At 54.9% G+C, this 19,343-nt stretch overlaps 8 protein-coding genes across 8 annotated transcripts; 4 read left to right on the top strand and 4 right to left on the bottom strand.

Annotated features, from left to right (window-relative positions):
• Positions 1-244: 244 nt before the first annotated feature.
• Positions 245-960, top strand: BO82DRAFT_431669 (uncharacterized protein; the record flags this gene model as incomplete). Its single annotated transcript, XM_025640722.1, has 2 exons — positions 245-483; positions 616-960. The coding sequence occupies 2 exons, from the start codon at positions 245-247 to the stop codon at positions 830-832; spliced, it is 456 nt and encodes a 151-aa protein (XP_025492629.1). The 3' UTR covers positions 833-960.
• On the bottom strand, positions 805-2,470 carry BO82DRAFT_413596 (kinase-like protein; the record flags this gene model as incomplete). Its single annotated transcript, XM_025639889.1, has 8 exons — positions 805-1,138; positions 1,252-1,304; positions 1,344-1,492; positions 1,561-1,806; positions 1,847-1,869; positions 1,925-2,051; positions 2,102-2,218; positions 2,330-2,470. 8 exons carry the CDS (start codon positions 2,468-2,470, stop codon positions 972-974), a joined length of 1,023 nt encoding a protein of 340 aa, XP_025492628.1. The 3' UTR covers positions 805-971.
• A 1,061-nt stretch (positions 2,471-3,531) lies between these two features.
• BO82DRAFT_281845 (uncharacterized protein) lies at positions 3,532-4,916 on the bottom strand (the record flags this gene model as incomplete). Its single annotated transcript, XM_025631351.1, has 3 exons — positions 3,532-4,060; positions 4,125-4,633; positions 4,695-4,916. 3 exons carry the CDS (start codon positions 4,914-4,916, stop codon positions 3,532-3,534), a joined length of 1,260 nt encoding a protein of 419 aa, XP_025492627.1.
• Positions 4,917-5,983: 1,067 nt separating this feature from the next.
• BO82DRAFT_333807 (amidase family protein) lies at positions 5,984-8,027 on the top strand (the record flags this gene model as incomplete). The annotated part of the gene is made up of 3 exons (XM_025633236.1): positions 5,984-6,462; positions 6,520-6,947; positions 7,000-8,027. Exons 1-3 carry the CDS (start codon positions 6,164-6,166, stop codon positions 8,025-8,027), a joined length of 1,755 nt encoding a protein of 584 aa, XP_025492626.1. The 5' UTR covers positions 5,984-6,163.
• A 1,704-nt stretch (positions 8,028-9,731) lies between these two features.
• Positions 9,732-11,902, top strand: BO82DRAFT_308560 (phosphate transporter). Its single transcript, XM_025632319.1, has 3 exons — positions 9,732-10,020; positions 10,086-11,522; positions 11,590-11,902. The coding sequence occupies exons 1-3, from the start codon at positions 9,942-9,944 to the stop codon at positions 11,877-11,879; spliced, it is 1,806 nt and encodes a 601-aa protein (XP_025492625.1). The 5' UTR covers positions 9,732-9,941; the 3' UTR covers positions 11,880-11,902.
• A 1,491-nt stretch (positions 11,903-13,393) lies between these two features.
• Positions 13,394-15,569, top strand: BO82DRAFT_61803 (cytochrome P450). Its single transcript, XM_025641392.1, has 6 exons — positions 13,394-13,667; positions 13,724-13,809; positions 13,907-14,707; positions 14,766-14,867; positions 14,950-15,081; positions 15,171-15,569. Exons 1-6 carry the CDS (start codon positions 13,424-13,426, stop codon positions 15,363-15,365), a joined length of 1,560 nt encoding a protein of 519 aa, XP_025492624.1. The 5' UTR covers positions 13,394-13,423; the 3' UTR covers positions 15,366-15,569.
• Positions 15,517-16,263, bottom strand: BO82DRAFT_61801 (uncharacterized protein). The gene has a single exon (XM_025641391.1). It carries the CDS (start codon positions 16,175-16,177, stop codon positions 15,773-15,775), a length of 405 nt encoding a protein of 134 aa, XP_025492623.1. The 5' UTR covers positions 16,178-16,263; the 3' UTR covers positions 15,517-15,772.
• A 1,024-nt stretch (positions 16,264-17,287) lies between these two features.
• BO82DRAFT_391559 (uncharacterized protein) lies at positions 17,288-18,349 on the bottom strand (the record flags this gene model as incomplete). The annotated part of the gene is made up of 1 exon (XM_025638577.1): positions 17,288-18,349. The coding sequence occupies one exon, from the start codon at positions 18,347-18,349 to the stop codon at positions 17,288-17,290; it is 1,062 nt and encodes a 353-aa protein (XP_025492622.1).
• Positions 18,350-19,343: the final 994 nt, after the last annotated feature.

The raw sequence follows: 19,343 nt of genomic DNA, 5'->3' as shown, positions 1-19,343 counted from the left end.
TATTACCCTTAGATGGTGGCCCCAACTCGCGTCCCAATCACTATCACGCATACAATGGCTAAAAATAGCTTGAATAAGCGCGCGCAAAGAAACCCTTTTGCGCCCATCATCCCAACCATTGGGTGCAGTTGTTCGTGACTGCACCTGAGCCAAGCCAGCAATAGTCATAGAGCTTTTGTACGCAAGCCTGTGAGAAACATGTGCATGGCTAAGCATAGCAGCAGGCGTGTAGCAGACCCCATAAATGGCGGACATACTACCAGCAGGGGCCCCATTCTCCGGAAACCTCGGGATTTACAGTACCCTGACCGCAACAAAGCCCAATTTTGGCAACGTCCCAGTCTTCCTTCTCTGGAACACGCTCTGCGCAACCTATTTTCCTCCAGGCGAGGGATTTAAGACGGCCGTCAGCCGACCAGCCCTCCGAGACAACACCGAGCCCGCCTTGGCGGTGGTCACAGGTCGGCAAGACGCAGCCTTAACGTTCCGGAGGACCTGCATAAGAATCAGGTTTTATCATTGAGTACAAACGTCCTTCACGAGACACGCCGGTGGAGTGGGCGTCGGCTTTTGAGCAGTTGGCGACTGCAGGAGCAATACGAACTTCTCCCGCAGAATCCTGGCGGCCACGGCCATCGGTACCAAGGTGAAGTTCTGGAGATATGACGCGCCATCCTCGCATCTGGAATCGGATGTCCCGACATTGTCTCCGAACTCGGGGGTGCTGGACCTCTCTGAAGGCCATGGCCAAAATGGAGCCGTTCAGATGTTGGCCTATGTGCGCAACGAAGGGTTCAATTGGACGGAGTCAGGCAAAGGAGGAATCCACTGAAAGCGTCACGCACGTGTGCAGTGGAAGAAAGGGATCATTCTCGCTATGCAACGCGCATTGATCCGGCAACCATGTCTGTTGTATTTCTGGGGCCACTTCCCGCTTTTTTCATGGCTGTTTTTTCTTTGAAAATTTATGATTACTCTGATAAAACAATCAAATGGATGGCTCGATTCTGCGGTTGAAGAAAAGGAAGCCCCGCCAGTCCTCCTGCCTGTCTTCGGTAATTATGGTTCCAGAGGAGCATTTTCCTGACGAGATCCAGAAACGCCTCCTTCTCCTCTCCTTTGAGGAAGCAAACCGTTTCTGAGACGCCGGTTGGGGATCAGATCCTCGTAGAGAAAGCGACCTAGAATGCCCATTGATCACGAGTCAGATAAAACTCTGCATTGCCGAGATGACAAATCCAAGAATCCTACCATTATTGTCAAAGAACGGCCCACAGAAGTACTCTTCCGCAGTCTCGCATAGCCTGCCGTCTTCTCATCGGACAGGTCCCGGCAACAAATACGTGCGCATGGATTGATACCTTCCTAATATCTCGAGAGCCGGTGGACCAGGTAAGGCTATCATTTGTGCTATATGGCGTTTTGCATCGTAGCGGCCGTGTGGTTTGTAGATACGTTGAAACAGCTCTTTACCTTCCACGAGATCCCATAACTGATTCTGTTATTAGTGAAAACGAACGGAAGAATATTGTTGGGGAGTAGCGAGATTTACCAGAACACCCAGGTTCCAAATATCGCTGGCATTTGCCATCCAATACCCAGGATCACCTGCGGCGCCCGGTAGTGGTCCGGCTGAATTGGCCAGATACCCCAGTCGTCATCTTCCGCGAGTCTGGTGGCCAGGCCAAAGTCGACAAGCTGGGCGACACTTCTGGGGCTTTTAAGTGAGCCGAAGTCGTTACAAGATTGATACACCAGTCGTTCTGTTGAGTCGATCTTGGACGCCATTCGCCTTTCAAGCTGGGACTCTATAAAATCAGCGAGCACGGTCGGATTCTCGGGAGACCATGATGTCCTCACGTTTCAGATCTGGACGGTATGGCTCAGTATCACCCATGGAGAGGCAAGTCCCAATGTAACCTACCTGTATGGACTACCCTGCATTCTTGGTGAAGATAATCAAGTCCCGTGAGCAGGGTACGGATGTAAGTTTTGATAAGGGGCAGTAGCATCCTCCCGTCAGCGAAGCGCGGCTGATACATGGATAGGGGCTCCCTCAGAGATACAGAAGACAAGAGTGAGACCCTCCCGGGCTTTGGACTTCGAAGGAGTTTAGCAATGTGCGGATTAGTGAGCAACCGCAATGCGAGGGGTCTGCGGTGGTAATGTGCTCTTCAACCTCACACTCATAACCAGCATAGCGCGCATTCTTATTAACCTATTCTCTTGACTTGAAGTTGCCTTGAGCTAACATATGTCACAACGGAAACCCCAACCCCGTTGTGATAAGGTAGTGAGTGCACTGTAACTACTAACTCTACACTAGTACTGTAGGTAGTTGTAGAGGGAAGAGGGAAGAAGGAAGATGATAGGTCGATTCCGCGATAAGGCCTCGGGATAGATAAGCGCGGGCGAGACTAAACCATGTTGGGAACACCGCGCATAGCCGGGCCTCGGAAACTTGGCCCATCTTTTGAACAGTACTACCTTACTGTATGTATGGGTCATCATCTTTGCAACAACTGAAGTATCACTCACTGTTAAGCTACTTAGTTGGTGTAAGAGTTATTGCAGTACATATAGGAGATATATGAGAATAATAACAGCAAGATAGCCCTTCCCTGAGCAAGTAGCATTCTGGGGCGCAGCAAGATATATAGTCACGATATGCACCGTTGACTCAACGGCCTCATAAAAGTCCGTACTACAATGCTATCGCAGGGAGGTAAGGTCAAGATATCATGAGGATATCAGAAGTTACCGACTCGATTGCTATATTTAAACCACAGTGGAATTACTCATGTATTCTACCCAAGTATTGAAGTACGCCCAAGCGATGGGCAGGTCGGCTCTACCCGGCACTTGCCACCACGGATGCTTCGGCCGGACAGCCTCGAGTCCACCTAGCATCTCCTTCTTTCTCCTTACCCTGTCCAAAGTTTTATTGATGTCAACTACTATAGAACGTACGAAGAAGGGATATAGAAAATAGATCTCGAGCAGTCACGTGCAGTGGCTTAGAAAGATTCATGAATGGCCTGAGATTTGCATCTGGAATACATAATGGCTGATGCGCGGGCTGGTCTCCGAGAGCCTTGCGCAGCGATCGGATAAAGCGAGGCATATTAATTGCCTGCCTCGCTGAGAGTTTGTGGAGCTCTCATCCCTGGATGTATCCCAAGGTTAATGGGAGGTCTAGGCCCGCCGGAGTCCCACTCAAAGTTCAATTACCCGGTCCCAAGTTTGGTTCCGTCTCACTCAACGAAACCTAGCCGGGGGGATGTCACTCCGGCGGCTGGTGCGTTCGTCGAGGTAGCTGGCTGCTGTCCTCGAAAGTGTCGAACGTCTACATGCCCTAGAACGGCATGGAACGGGAGCCGGGTGGAAACCCAGTCCCTCAGGCCGGACAATGACCTTATTCTGGCACTGGAAGCCATACGGATTATGGCTTTCCGAATCGAGCCCTGAGCCGGTGCGCTGAATCAATACAGCTGTCATAATTCGGATTCGTGGTACAGCATCGAACGCAGCCTACGAGCTCCGTCCAGGATTGGCCTTTCCACTCTCGATCACCGTCACCGTCTCCTGGATGATCACCTGCCCCTTGCCAGCCGCGCGACCGGCATGTTTCGCGTTCTGCGGCGACAGCAAGTCCTCCGAGGAGCTGTCGTTCCCCGTGCGTGGCCCGCCTAACGAGGTTGACTCCGGAGTCGCGATCGCCCCCTTGCCCGTCTGCACGTCGACATGATACGACCCGGCCGCGGCCGCTGCCTGACCCAGGCTATTCAACTCCACATGCCCCTCCCAGGTGCGACCGTAGCCGCGGTGGAACCGACTGGATCGCTTGTGGGATGAGGTGGCGCCGCCGGAGGAGGAGGCCTTGAGGTGGTTGAAGTAAGAGCCGAAGAGCGACTTCAAGGCGGGAATGGACAGGGCAATCAGCGTGCTTCCGATCTCGGAGGTCTCGACCGCCAGCATCGGATCGTAGGCCCAGCTGCCGTCCGACGACCATTGGCCCACCGCAACCAGGTAGATGCGCGCGCAGGAGATGGCCAGGACTCTGTTGGAAATGTCTGGTCAGCTTGGGGACAGCAAGAAAACAAGAGGAATGTAGTGGAACTCACAAAACACCCGGAAACATGATCAAGGACAACTGGAATTTCCGTTGTCGCGACACATGCAGCATGTAGATCAACATGGACGGCAGAACCAACATGATCAGATCGCAGACTAACGACAACCCCGAATTGACTGAGTAGACGTCGCCCCAGCTCAGACATTTGAACTTGCTCGCCCCATCCTGCCAGTCATATGGCCAGAGCCCCGTGACCGGTAAGCAGTGGAACAGCAGCAGGAAGAATTGGGTCAGGAAGGCGAGGACGAGGAAGATGGAGGCGAGCTTGATGGCGAGAGAGAGTTTGTCGTGTCGCGCCGCCAGCCGATGGTAGAAGGCCAACCCGGACAGGCGGCAGATGAACAGTGCGGTCGTATACAGGATGTGCATGACGAAGTCCAGGACCTCTGTCTCCTTGACCCGGGACAACGAGAGGACGTACTCGATGTACTCGATGTGACGGCCGCTGCCCAGGTCGATGAGCACCATGGACAGCACGACCACGGTGATGTACAGCAGCTGCCAGCAGTCAGTTCAGTTAGTGTGGGCTTTTCCGACCCGTGAGCGCGGAGAACATTACCAGCGTGAAGACGGCCAGGGAGTCGTCCATGCCAAATCGCTTGAGAAAGAAAATCCGAGCATAGCATCTCGCGATGACCACAAGCGTGGTCAAGGCGCAGACGAAGATGATGGCGATCTTGGCCGGCCGATCGCGCGACTGTGCGAGGTATTCCAAGCTGATCCCCGCGGGGATGCGACCCGCAGCATCGGCCGCTTCAATGGCCGCTGGGATGTTGGCCATATTGCTGCAGGCAGGCCGGCTTGCCAGGGACCACCGGAGTTGCGTGGATGGAGTCGTTGTTTTGAGTCAGTCAGGCTGGGGACAGAAGGGGGGTGAGGGAAAAAAAAAGATGAAGTAAAGAAGTCCAGATCTTGCTTGCTCGGACGAACCAGAATTTGCCGGAGATGAGCACCTTGCGTTCTCCCTGAACCGAAATGCGAACCATGGTCTGATGGGCGTGTCCACCGGGAGGCAGGCTAGTCATCCTGGGAACGATAAAAGTGCATTAGCCTAGGGCTAGACTAGTCTATAGTAAAGTATAGGCTAGACGAGCAGCGCACTATTAATTAGTTCTCACTAGCCGATCCTGCCATGTGGGAAAAGAGCCGACCGAACCATCAGACCAGGTTCTTGGGTTCTTCACGGCCGTGGTGGTTGTTCTTGACGACAAAAATCTCTCTTCTCCGGTCGCATGTTTTTTTTCTTTTTTTTTTTTTATGGCGCATTCTCTGTCTGGATGACGTGCCCGGGAGCGCGACAGGCGATCGGTTACCTTAAACGCGATAAACGAGCAGCCCTGGCAGGACACGGACGAGGGAACCCATGGAACGGTTTTCCCTTGCTGCCTTGTCAAATGGACCGCAGTGGAGCATAGCGCTTTAGATGAGGGGCAAATGAGGGCAAATGAGGGTTAGTGCGGGGTGTGGAGTCGGAATTACGTGTTTTACGTGGAAGTTACTCTTTCGGATCTCGTCGGCTACAGCCTGGAGGGCAACCGTTAATTAATCTAACAGTATCCGTACTGCGTCTTCTAAGGGGGAGAAGCTGGACTGCATACTACAGTTAATACCAAGTTATTAGTCCTTTTCATTCGACTCCGTACACTTACAGTACCAAGTTCACGGACTGACTGACCGTGCCGAAGATCCGCCGTTGTCGCGCGACAGCGCAATCAAGCTTCGGCCGATGCTCCACCGGTGGCCTCATCGGCTACTGACTCGCTGAGGGAGATTAATTGTTCTCATGTCCGGAAAGTATAAATGATTAAATGGACCCAAGAGGGAATTTGTTTCCTTCACCAGGCTGCCTGCTCCTGAGAGTTGCCCCTTGCATTCTGCATCTCCCCGATCCCCGATCGTCGGTCGCCGTTGCGGTCGCCGCCCCATCCATCGACGATTTCCTCATAATCCTGCCCTTCTTGTCGTTTGTTATTTCACCCTTCCCCTCCCACGTCATAGCGATCTGCACTTTTCCCCTGCCTCCCGAAAATGCCTTCCATCGCTTCGCGACTCCTAGCCGTCGGCTTGGCCGTGGTGGCGGCCGCCTCCTCGGCGCAGAATGACAGCCTGGTCACCCAGCAGCTGGACCTACAGCCCTATCCCTACGACTTCCCCAAGCTGGGCACCAATGGCTCCGATCTCTTCCCTATGCGTCTCTGCCATGGCTTCAAGCTCGAGGAGGCCAGCATCGACGAGATCCAGGCCGAGCTGGAAGCCAAGAACTTCACGGGGGTGCAGCTGCTGCAGTGTTACCTTGAGCGCATCTACCAGGTCCAGCCTTATGTCAAGTGAGTGTTCCCAGAATCCCAGCATGGTGGGGATAGGGCTAAATAGTGGATGGGCAGTGCGGTCATGCAGCTGAACCCCGATGCGGTGAGCATCGCCGAGGCGCTGGACGCGGAGCGGCAGGCAGGCACCGTGCGCGGTCCCTTGCACGGAATCCCCTTCTTGGTGAAGGACAACATCGCCAGTAAGGACAAGATGGAGACTACGGCTGGTAGCTGGGCCCTCGTGGGCTCCGTCGTGCCTCGCGACTCGCACGTGGTGCACCGTCTGCGCGAGGCCGGTGCGGTCCTGCTGGGTAAAGCGACGTTGAGCGAGTGGGCGGACATGCGCTCCAATGACTACTCTGAGGGGTACTCGGGCCGCGGTGGCCAGTGTCGCAACGCGTATAACTTCACCGTCAACCCCGGCGGTAGCAGTTCCGGCTCCGGAGTGTCCATCTCCACCAACCAGGTGCCCTTCGCGCTGGGTACGGAGACCGATGGCAGTGGTACGTGGTGGATCACAACCCGATGATAGGGTTGGTCGCTAATGCAGTGTAGTCATCAACCCGGCGGAGCGCAACAACATCGTGGGGATCAAGCCCACCGTCGGCCTCACCTCGCGTGCGGGCGTGATTCCCGAGTCCCTGCACCAGGACACAGTGGGTACCTTCGGCAAGACCGTGCGCGACGCCACTTACGCCCTGGACGCCATCTACGGCGTCGATCCCCGCGACAACCAGACCGCCGCGCAAAAGGGCAAGACCCCCACCGGCGGGTACGCCCAGTTTCTGACGGACAAGTCCGCCCTGAAGGGCGCCGTGTTCGGTCTGCCGTGGATGTCGTTCTGGCAGTACAACGATGCCGCCCAGAACGCCCAGCTGATGGAGCTGCTGGCGCTGATCGAGTCGGCGGGCGCGACCATCATCAACGGCACCGAGCTGCCCCACTACAAGGAGATCGTCGACCCGGAGGGCTGGAATTGGGACTACGGCACCTCCCGGGGCTACCCCAACCAGTCTGAGTACTCCTACGTCAAGGTCGACTTCTACAACAACATCAAGGATTATCTCGCGGAGCTGAACAACACCAACATGCGTTCGCTGGAGGACATCGTCCAGTACAACATTGATAACGCCGGTAGCGAGGGTGGTGTTCCCGGGGTCAACCCGGCCTTTGCCTCCGGACAAGATGGCTTCCTGGCGTCGCTGGCGACCAAGGGTGTGATGAACGAGACCTACTGGCAGGCGCTGGCGTACTGTCAACGCACCAGTCGGGAGGAGGGCATCGATGCGGCGCTGCGCTACCAAGGCCGCAACATCACTGCTCTCCTGGCCCCGCCGGATTTTGCCCCCTCCGTCGAAATCGCCGCCCAGGCGGGTTACCCCGTGGTCACCCTGCCCGCCGGTGTCAACGAGGACTCGCACATGCCCTACGGATTGGCCTTGTTTGGGACCGCCTTCTCCGAGGCCACGCTCATCAAGTATGCCAGTGCCATCGAGGATCTGCAGCTGTCCTCTCAGACTCCCTGGAAGCGCAGCCTGCCCACCTGGAGCGGGTATCTGGAGCGCAACATCCCTGTGAACTGAGGGTTCGCCGGAGCTGTGAAGGGGTGGGAAGGATGTGTACATATGCGGTGTCCCGATAGACTTATAATAGTAATAGATCTCCGTTGCTGTGACTGTATCTGTGTCTGGTGTGTTGTCGTGATGAGCTGGTAAAGCGGAAGGTGAGGACGGGGTAGGTGGGAATCTGTGCTGGTAGACTAACAGGTAAGTTATTATGCTGTGTTGTTGCGTCGAGGAAAGTGCTATGCTTACTGGCTCGAATTAGAATCAGTGCTCGAATCTGCAGGTTTCTCTCCGATATGTTGTCTTGGGGAGATGGTAGGGTGGTAGGCGAGGCGGCGATCTGTGACAGTGGATGATATTGGCACAGTGACAGACTTCACTGGTTCAGTGCAGACTCATTGCTTCAATTTCCACCATGTACGCAGTCCTACCAATCTCTCAACAAGGAGTAAGTGATGAAGGCGAATCCTTCGTTGAAAGGATTGAGTTTCAAGACATTTTTGTCTGGCGCAGGAGGCAAGGCGAGTCTGCACAAGCGAGGCGGGAACGCCGACCCTCAGGCAACAAGGCTAACCAGTCAAGGCAGGATGTCCACTGAACGATCATCGGAGGTCTCGTCCAGTTTGAGTGAACTTGCCACGGGTGGGAGTAGCACAAGGTTATTGTGGTTGATGAGGAGCTACCTCCTCGACTGCTGCCATGTAATTTCTCGCTATTGCTGAGCCATGTGAGCATTGAGATACTCCGTGTGCTTGGACCCAACCCAGGGGGGAATAAACCATTCTGGAAGGAGGCAACAGTGCAGGATGCTTGCCGCTAACCTGGGAGGTGGTTTCCCCCGAGCTGTGGATGGGTGTCTCGCCACTAGTGCAGGGCAACAGCACCTGCATGGCAAGGCAGTGCGCTGTGAACTGTCGCCCACGCGGAGCAGCGACAGCCGATTGCACGATGGCGAGAAGTGATGATTGCATGGTCAATTGCTCGGCAGACGCCGTGATGCCGATGAAACCCTGATCCAGATCGGTCGTCGCCACGCCCGGAACTCAGCTCCATCGTGATGCATGAACGTCTCACCTGAAGGCAACCGCCGGAGACCAGTCAGGTTGGACAGAGGACATGCACGTGGGAAAGTGAGACTCCACCTCACGTGCACCACCTGAAAGGGGAGTCTAGCCGAGATGCAGTGAGTTCCTGCTGGGAGTTGAGGAGGAGGAGGAGGAGGAGGCGGTGGTGGTGGTGGTGGTGGAGGTGGTGGTGAGGTACCGTGGGGAGAAAGGGCTGGGCACAGCAGGAGGGATCCTGGTTGTGATACGAAGCGATAAGCCGTATATTACTGGGAGACTCGAACATGGATACAAACGCATTGATGATTGGCTTCTCCCCGGATTTGAATCGACCCCACGTGGATCATGCTCGGGCTGTGATTGGCGAGAATGCTCCGCTGGGCGCCAAGCGCTGCCAAGCCAGCCCCCGAACACCGCCAAGGCCCGTGCCAAGTGAATCCAGGTGAATCTGGGGGGGTTCAACCGGGGTCAACCGTGGATGAAGCAACCCTCGACCGCAGCTTAATCTCCTGCTCGAATCAGCGTTGGCCAGCCAGGAACGTGCGGAAGGGAAGATGCTGGTCAAACACACGCCACTGTCAGATGCCACTCTCGCCAGACTCTACTACTCTACACCACTCATTCATCACTACCACCTCCACCACCACCACCACCACCACCACTACCACCATCAACATCCCATCCCGGTAAGCCATCCTCAGCCTGACGAGCCAGTCAGTCAGCCATTTCAGCCATGGCTACATAAGGCTCCCCTCTCCTGCCTTTTCTTCCTCCTGCTTCTTTCCTTCCCCTCTTCACGCCTTCTCCTTCCTGCAGCAGCCGCCCTCTCCTCCCCTCACGCGACATCATCCCAGCTTCTCCAGCCACGATGACGCTGCATCAATATGACTACATCTTTGCCATCGGCACTCTGTTTGCCATGCTGGATGCCTACAACAACGGTGCCAGTAAGTTCCCGGAAATCCTGTCCGTGCTGGTTTCCATCGCTGACCCCTTCGTTCTTACCCTGCAGACGATGTTGCCAACTCCTGGGCCACGAGTGTCTCCTCCCGCTCCGTCTCCTACCGCCAGGCCATGGTCTTCGGTACCGTCTTCGAGATGCTGGGCGCCATCTGTGTTGGAGCTCGCACCGCCGATACCATCAAGAACGGAATCATCCCCAACTCAGCCTTCCAGGGCAACGCGGGGGTGCAGATGATGGCTTTCACCTGTGCCCTGGCCGCTGCGTCGTCTTGGGTGATGTGGTGCACGCGACACTCCGCCCACGTCTCCTCCACCTACTCGCTCATCTCTGCAGTCGCCGGTGTCGGTGTCGCCACGGTCGGCGCCTCCCAGGTACAATGGGGATGGAACGACGGCAAGGGAATGGGCGCCATCCTGGCGGGTCTGGGCATGGCCCCCATCATCTCCGGCTGCTTCGGCTCCATCATCTTCATGCTCATCAAGGTCGTCGTGCACATGCGCAAGAACCCCGTCCCCTGGTCGGTCTACACCTCGCCCCTGTGGTTCCTGATTGCCGCTACCGTCTGCACCCTCTCCATCGTCTACAAGGGCTCGCCCAGTTTGGGTCTGAGCAAGAAGCCAGGATGGTATATTGCGGCGGTGACGATGGGCACTGGTGCCGGTGTCGCAGTGCTGTCGGCCCTCTTCTTCCTCCCCTTTGTCCACGCCCGCGTCATCAAGAAGGACCCTAACGTCAAGTGGTGGATGTTCGTCTACGGTCCTCTGCTCCTGCAGCGGCCCGCCAACCCCAACGCTGAGTCCGCCAAGGTCCCCAACTACGCTGTCATCCAGGAGGATGAGTTCCCTTCCCCGCCCGGCTCGCCCGAGACGCTCAAGGGCGCTGACGCCGACGTTGACACCGTCCACAAGGCCTCCACTAGCGGTGAGAAGGAGCTCGTCGCCGCCGAAGCCCAGCAGCTCACCTACAAGGAGCTTATGGCGCAGTCCGATGGCCGTCTCCGCGCCCGCCTGCTGCAGAAACGCGGTCCCCTCGGCTGGGCGATGCGCACCCTCCGCGACAACCCGATGGGTCCTGGTCAGCTCTACGAGTTCCGTAACATGGCCATCCTCGCCAAGCGCATCCCCGCCATGATCGTCTGCGGATTGCTGTACGGCATGCACTACGACATCCACGCCGCTCAGAGCGGCATCAACGGCACCCCCGAGGGCGACCGCATGCAACGGGTCTACGCGCACGCGACCAAGTACCCCAACGAGGTCGAGCACACCTACTCCTTCGTCCAGGTCCTGACAGCCTGCACGGCCAGTTTCGCTCATGGCGCCAACGACATCGGTAACTCCGTCGGGCCCTGGGCCGTCATCTATTCCGCCTGGAGCACCGGCAGTGCCGCCAAGGCCAAGGCTCCGGTTCCGGTGTGGCAGCTGGCCGTGCTCTCGGCGTGTATCTCCATCGGCCTGATTACCTACGGGTATAACATCATGAAGGGTGAGTTCTACCGCTTTACCAATCCATCCCTTCGTCTCTGTGCATGTGCTAATGAAACGGGCAACAGTCATGGGCAACAAAATCACCTATCACTCCCCCAGCCGCGGCTGCTCGATGGAACTCGGCGCCGCCCTGACCGTCCTCGTCTTTTCGCAGTACTCCCTGCCTGTCTCGACCTCCATGTGCATCACAGGCGCCACCGTCGGCGTCGGACTGTGCAACGGCACGTGGCGCGCGGTGAACTGGCAGCGGGTGGGACTGTTGTTGACTGCGTGGATCTTGACTCTGCCCATTGCGGGAACGCTGGGTGGGTGTCTGATGGGGTTGTTCATCAATGCGCCTCATTTTGCTTCTTAGTTGGCACGGTCGGGGTGATTGGGGGGGGGGGGGGGGCGTGTAATTAGACCTTTTCTTTTGTGTGATGCCCGGTGGCTGAGATGGCTGCCATGTTATTCTGGGGGGTAATGTACATTTTAGTGATGCAAAAATGGGTGTCTTGGGGTATCATCTTGTGTAAGATGCATTTGGTCGGTTACTTGTGTCTGTAGACTCACTGCGAGCGTACTGGTATGGTAGTGTTCTTACGTTCAAACGAAAAGAATCCGTAGATGTTAGCACATATTTCCCGTCACGTGCTCCATTCCCGACAACGATTTAGTGAATGCTGACAACTTCTTTCTTAGAGGCATTGCCCCAAGAAGACTGCAGTATGTGACGCAGATTTGATAGCACTCGCTTCATTTCTTCATGATATCTTTGTCTTCTCCAAGCTTTATTCCTAGACTTGCCGTGCCAGCTGATATGTGGGTCGACATGTTGAGAAAGCACAGCGGTCAAAGAGATAAGCCAAAGTGCTGTGAACCGACCGCATCTGAAATAATAGAAGGATAACTTGCAGAGTTCAGCATACCAGGAATATAGCAATTTTCTAAACATTGACGGCCAGTAGCAAAATCATTGGCATGGGTGGTAAAAGCAGCGCCCCTTCAAGCCCATTCGAAGCCTAATCGAAGGCAGAACCCAATAGCCCCTTGTAGAGTTGACGAAGTGGCGAAGGGATTAGTTGATTGTAGGAATTGGTTTTGCCCCTCTCTAGTCTCGCTCGGTCTGCATGTATGAAGCAGCATTGGGTGGCAGACCGTTCGACTCCTCAATTAGTACTGCGCTTGGCTGCAGCCTGAATAATATCCTGGATATAATCGAGCGGAATATCAAACGCTTTGTCTCAAAACTCGAGATGATCCCCGTTACTGAAAGAGCGGCAATAACAGTATGGCCACCCCCAATCGAGTATGGAGTTCCGCAAGTGCGACCCGGGCGCGGAATTCTGATAGACGTAGCGATTGGTCTCTGGATGACAGAAAACATCCGAGCTTCCCTCCGGGGAGGGTTGATAGGCAAAATTCAATTTCCAGTCGCAGCGCATTCATCTTCAAAGACTTGGCGAGGAGATACAGCCTAAATACGAAGGTTTCGCCGGGTTCTTCATAAAGCCAGCTGGCTAGTCGGTGGAAGACCTCCGGGTCCTCATCGGGACATAGCTGGTTGGGAAGCGGGTCGGGGAGTTGTTTGTAGTACTGTGAATGATTACGTAGCACTCGAGAGTGGATGTTGAAGATCAGGTGGTGTTCAAGTGTCAGTGTTCAATTCATATGTAGTTATCGATCGATCAATAGATCCAGGATCGTGGATGCTTGGCCAAGCTTAGCTCTTGTTTAGCTCACTTGCTCGACCAGTCATTGTGTCCCCGCCCCAAACAACCGATTGGATACGATGGCTCCGAACCCCACCGACCAGCCGCTGCAAGCGCTTGCATCCACCCTTATATTTCCAAGTATCTCCGATCCACCGACCGTGGTCCGTCTGCTTCCTGCACATATCGCAGGATCAAGGACCTCAGAATGCATCTGAGTTTCCCATCAGATCTGCTGACCTGGCTGCATGCCAACCTACCAGCCTCACTGTCTACTTTGACCTGCATCTGCCTCGCCAGCTTTGTTCTCGTAGCTGTTAAACGGCGCTATCTCACCTCCCTACGGGACATTCCCGGGCCATGGCTTGCCTCCGTGTCCAGCCTGTGGCAGGTCTACCAGCTCGTCAAGGGCCACAGTGAACAGGAAATGATTCGATTACATCGAAAACATGGTAGGATTCACCAACACAAAAGATCATTCACGCATCAAGATCTAACATTTGTGCAGGTCACTTTGTCCGAATTTCCGAGAAGGAAGTTAGCGTCTGTCATCCAGATGCCATACGCGCACTACTCCAAGCAAATATTGCCAAGGTACGACCCACCCCCATCGCATTGGGTCCATTCTTGTGCTCCTTGCGTTCATAACCCGGCTGAAAAAAAAATAAAAATAAAAATAAAAAACGCTTAGGGCCCCTGGTATTCGATCTTCAGTCTGCCCGATTATCACTACGTCAACCAGATGTCCGAGCTGGACCCCCAGCGCCACATCCACAAGTCACGAAACATAGCAGCAGGCTACGCGTTGTCGAATATCATCAAGTCCGAGCCCCAGGTGGACGCCCTCCTCGCCCGCCTGGAAGAGCAGTTGGACCGGCTGATCGCCTCCGGGCAGCCCGTCGAGTTCGACCGGTGGTTCAACTACTTTGCCTTCGACGTGGTTGGCGAGGTGACCTTCTCCAGTCCGTTCGACTTCCTGGCGACAGGCACCGACATCCGCCACGCCATCGCCAACAGCCGCGCGCTGGCGCTCTACATCGCCATCATGGGCCATTACGTCTGGCTGCACAACCTCACGCTAGGCAACCCGCTGCTTAGCCGTCTAGGCTTGCAACCCACTTCCCACATCTTCGACACCTGTCTGGCGGCGATCGACCACCGACAACGCCAGAGCCAGGCGAAGACTCCTGCTACTGCGACAACTCCCGCGGCTCCTCCACGCCTCGACATGATGGAGCGGTGGCTGACCACACGCCAGAAGCACCCAGAACGAATGGCTGAGTCGGAGATTATGGGTGCCTGCGTAGCCAATGTCGGCGCCGGCGCAGACACCACCAGTGCCACCCTGCAAGCGTTTGTCTACCACCTGATCCGTCATCCGCAGTACTTGGCCAAACTGCGCCAGGAGCTCGACAAGGCGCAGGCGCGCGGCGAGCTGAGTCCCATCGTCTCGTACGCGGAGGCTACCAAGCTGCCATATCTCCAGGCTTGTGTAAGTTTGCCCCCTGTAACAGCTGTATATATGTAGAATCTTGACCCTCGCAATACAGATTCGGGAAACATATCGCTACCATCCAGCCACCGGGACCGGACTTCCCCGTGTCGTCCCTGCGGGTGGAATTACCATCGCGGACAGGCATTTCAGTGAGGGGGTATGTGCAGTACACAACAGTTCCTTCTATTCACCCCTTTACCTTTTGTAAATAAGAGGGGCTAATGGTAGAGACTGTCTAGACCGTCTTGAGCATCAACACGTGGGTATACCACCGCAACGCCGGTTTCTTCGGGCCGGACTGCGATGAATTCAACCCCGAGCGGTGGCTCGATGCGGATCGGGCGAAGCAAATGGATCCGTTTCTGATTCACGTAAGTGATGTTATCACTCTGCCTGCTTCTGAACAAAAGGATACACGGGGAATACAGGATCCGATTACTAATCTTCATCCTTCGGTCAGTGGAGCGCAGGTTACAACCAATGCCCCGGACGCAACCTCGCGCACTTCGAGATTTCCAAGGTCGCGGCCTGTCTCATCCGGGATTATGAGATTACGGAGATCGATTCGGATACGCCGTGGCGGTTCGAGACCCATTTTACCGCGGTGCCGTACGGCTGGCCATGTTGGTTGCGGCGGAGAGCTATTGGAAGGTGACGGGGATTCAAGGAAGGCTGAGAGGGGTATTCGGGGACTCGCAGATTCTGTATGCCCCATTATTATATGCTCTTACGAAAGGTATCCCTTTGTGGACTTGTTACCATGACGTGGAGAAAAAAGGGGCGGGCCCTGGCGTCTGAGTGAAAAGCGGTGCCCGGACTTTACTGGGTCGCACTGTAGGATCGAGATTGTGATTCAAATGTAATGCCTGAGTACCAACGTCGAGCTCCTAACAGACAGCGCATCACCCTCTTACTACCAATCATTTCATCGACAATTTGGGCTAGTAATGACAAACAAACGAAATACCAACGATGGGAGAGAGAGTCAGGGGGGTGTTGTTGTCTTTAAGGGGAGCGGTCGTCACAGGACTCGATCACTTACTTGCCCTACATGCCCTACCTTCACATCCAATACGTCTTCACGTAGATGCTCAGGCAGCGCGCGATGAAGCACAACGGGGTCCAGAAGAGCAACAGCGTCATATGAAGTACAAACAATGCGCTCAGACACAGGGCTATAGCCATCACATTCCGTGAAATGTACACCCCCTCCCTGGAGGCTGCGCTGAGGAACCGGGCGCCAGATCGTACCGGATATCGACGGGAAAGCCTATGGATAAGCTGTTGCAGCCAAACGTTTGATACCATCCCTTCGCCCGATTTCACAATTTCGAGAGAGGGTTGCAATGCGATGAACCCTGTTGGGGAGAGGGGGAAGCCCCCTGACACTTCGTCGTAAGTCTCGAGTGGTCTGAAACTCATGTCGAGGCCCAGTGATCGAAGCTGGATGGAGTGAGAAAGACACATCAGTAGAAGCTGAGAAAGCACTGAGCAAGAGATATGAATTTAGACCAAGCCTCATACATCTAGGTCTTGCTCAGCCGTGCCCGAAGGATTGGCTGGGGCTGTCTTCTTGGAATTGTTCCTGGAAGCGCCCGGCGGCGAAAAGTGCTCGATTGGAAAAACTGGGTGGAGGGAAAGGAATTCAAAATAGAGGACAGCCCCCCCCTGCTGTGAGAATACCCAGGTATTGCCGCTCCCCTTTTTCAGGGGCGAGCCCGCTTGTCTCAAGCGATTCAGGACACGCTGACGTCTGCTTTCGCTTTTCAGACCAATGCTAATGCACTAGAGCACGCCCTTCTTAGTAAGGTCCCAGGGGGGAGCATTAATCTCGTCTTGCCCACATACCTGACCCCCGTGCTTCTTTGGATAGAAGGCAAGAATACCACCCAGCACGGTGACTTCTATCTGTTTGCACCGGCTGTCCATTCGTAGCCAATCAAGCACTTGAACAATTGTGGGCTCTACGACGTCTGCGTGAACAGGATGAGGCGAGGGCAGACGGTGGGTAGCCGCTTGAAGAAGATGATCGCGCGCCACGGTGGTCAGTTGCACTGCGAGGGATGTCATCAGAGTTGCGGCTTTCATGAGTATCGGTCGATGAAGATGTCGAGACACCCTTTCCACTGCCTTAAGAACAAATGCCAGCATGTTGACGGCTTACGAAGATTGTAAATTGAGAAACAAGATGGAAATGAGTGTCAGTCACGATCAAGGTGTCGAGGTGTAGAAGGGCAACGCCAGGAAAACCTTGAGATGGAGGGACACTATTTGAGGGGGGTTTGATCATCAGTCCATCACAGCCAAGGGGAGAGACCAGTTATGCCAGTCTGATCAGCTGTGACTATGGGTGCTGAAACCTGGCCACCGACAAGCTTGCGAGCTTTTTTTGGTATGACCCAAGCCTTGTCATCGTTTGCCGGTCTGTGTACTCTGAAAAGTGATTCTGATCAGAAATCACTCCAATGCATGTTTCTGTTGATGTCAGAGACTTTTGTTATTATTATCGCTCAATCTAATCTAGCTGGTAGACGTAGTTACCAGAAACCTCAGGTGACGTGCGTCGACATGGTCCTGCTACATATTCTCACGGTCAGGATCATATTCCACAACATCCCATTCGCTCTTTTCGTGCTCGAGATCGTGAACAGAGACACCCCACGCTTTGAGCTTCCAATAAACTGTCCAAGGCACTCGATCATCATCCCACTTGGATTTTATCGGCTCACCAAGTGTTCCCTGCCGTTTGAGGTCCAGGTAGAGACGACCAAACTCGTGCCGGATTCTTGCACGTTTCGCCCGAGATTCGTCGTCAGTATCGCTGGATCGAGGCATGGTCACCCAGTCCATGAAGGGTTCTGCCAGATCGCCGATAGTACAATCGTAGTTCACCAATCGAGGCCCGATGGGTCGTTTGAGCACAAAGATCATGAGAATCTCGTACTGGTAGTTCCACCAGTCAGACATGGCGTACCCAAAGTCACGAAGCCAAAGATGGATGACGTTCTGCAGGAATTTCCCAGGCCGGAGCATTTTGACCGGGTACTGAGTCGGATCCTGGCGCCCTCGAAAGTTGAGGACCAAACGGGCTCCACCGGTGAGCCTAGTACCTTGATGCTCCGGGCTCGAGGTGGTCATGTAGTTGTCATCCCATATCTCATTGCCCTGCAGATCCCTCAGAGACCCGATGGGGGGTCCCGGGATCATGGGTGAGTGAACCTGGGACTGGCGGTAGAGGAAAATCCGTCCAGTCTGGCTGGTGTCGTCGCCATGCTCTTCCGGGTACCGGTAGTCGGTATGGAAATGATACGCGGGTATGGGAAACTGCAGGGTCGACTCGAATGGAATTTCCCTGACTGCACGGCAATAGCGCCGCTCAGGGTTCTTGCACGGGGGGAACCGACCCTTAGCAGCAATAAGCTCTGCTGCCCGATCTATACCAGAATCCGCGACAATCCATGCCGTGAAATGGCATCGAATGGGGGCCCCCATAATGGACAACGCTTGCTCCGCGGCCAGATAGGCGGGGATCTCGTTCGAATCCAACAGCCATTGCACCCAGGACTCGGCACCGCCATTGCCTTTGGAGAAGGGAAGCTCTGGCCGGGGTGGTGGAGGACTGAATTGGTTGTAGTACATCGTGTCGTGGTCTCGACGGAAGGGGAATCAGAATGTGAGTTGTAGTGGGTGGTTGCTGACTCTGGTGATGTTGATGTCTCAGATCAGGGTGGCACACACCCCCTTTATATAGACCAAACCGGGCTCTGGAGACCAGGGAGGCCAAGGCATTGTCTCATGATGATGAAAGAGATTTGGATGGGCCATGCATTGTTATGATATGCCTTCGTCGTGAAAATTGCCTATTCAGCACGAAATTCCCTTTCGAGGCACTGAGAACAAAGGGACCCCTTGGATACAGAAAGAGAGTGTGCCAAATGTGCCAAATGTGGCAAGCATCTGTCTCCAAGGACGCTCTTACGGTGTTCTATAAGGACACGTCGAGAAACAAGGCATGGGAGACCATGCTTGCGACATCGTTGCGGAGGATGAGTTGCGATGGGCTGCGAAATAAAAAAGCTCGTGATTCGACTCGAGTGTGTTAAGTGGAACGTCGGCCATATACTCCGCTTTATCGGACTTTTTCCTTTTTCTTTTTTATTACCGTTTGTTCACAAAGCCAGGACCGATCGACGGGGAATTACACGATCTTGCCAGTGCTTTAACGCCGTCTCCCCGCAACAGCCGACAGCAAATCCCACTGCCCAGCTGGGATCGAAATCCGATCTCCAGCCTTCCCCCCTCATCGGCTCCTTGACAACAAGGCTTCCTTGTCAGCGCAACCACTAAGCCCGCGACAGCAAAAGCCTGTTGTCTGCCTGGCTGCATGGAAGTGAAGCCAAGCGAGGAGCTGTTATCCTCCTTTGGCACACGCCGCTATCGCGCCGGAGATATTGCCACGCGGATTTTGGTTCTGGCTAAAATTCGTGCGTCCCAAAATCCTTTTGATACCGTATATAACATCGATTGCAAGAGGAGATAGAGATCCGTCCTGTGCCTATCCGCTCATGCTGACAGTGCGAAGCTAGCTATGTTCCCTAGCCCAGACGACACCACACTAGACCGTCTTCTGTGA

This window comes from Aspergillus uvarum (assembly GCF_003184745.1).
Source record: "Aspergillus uvarum CBS 121591 unplaced genomic scaffold BO82scaffold_22, whole genome shotgun sequence".
Lineage (NCBI taxonomy): Eukaryota > Fungi > Ascomycota > Eurotiomycetes > Eurotiales > Aspergillaceae > Aspergillus > Aspergillus uvarum.
The sequence above is the reverse complement of the archived record's forward strand: the minus strand, read 5'-3'. Positions and strand labels throughout refer to the sequence as shown.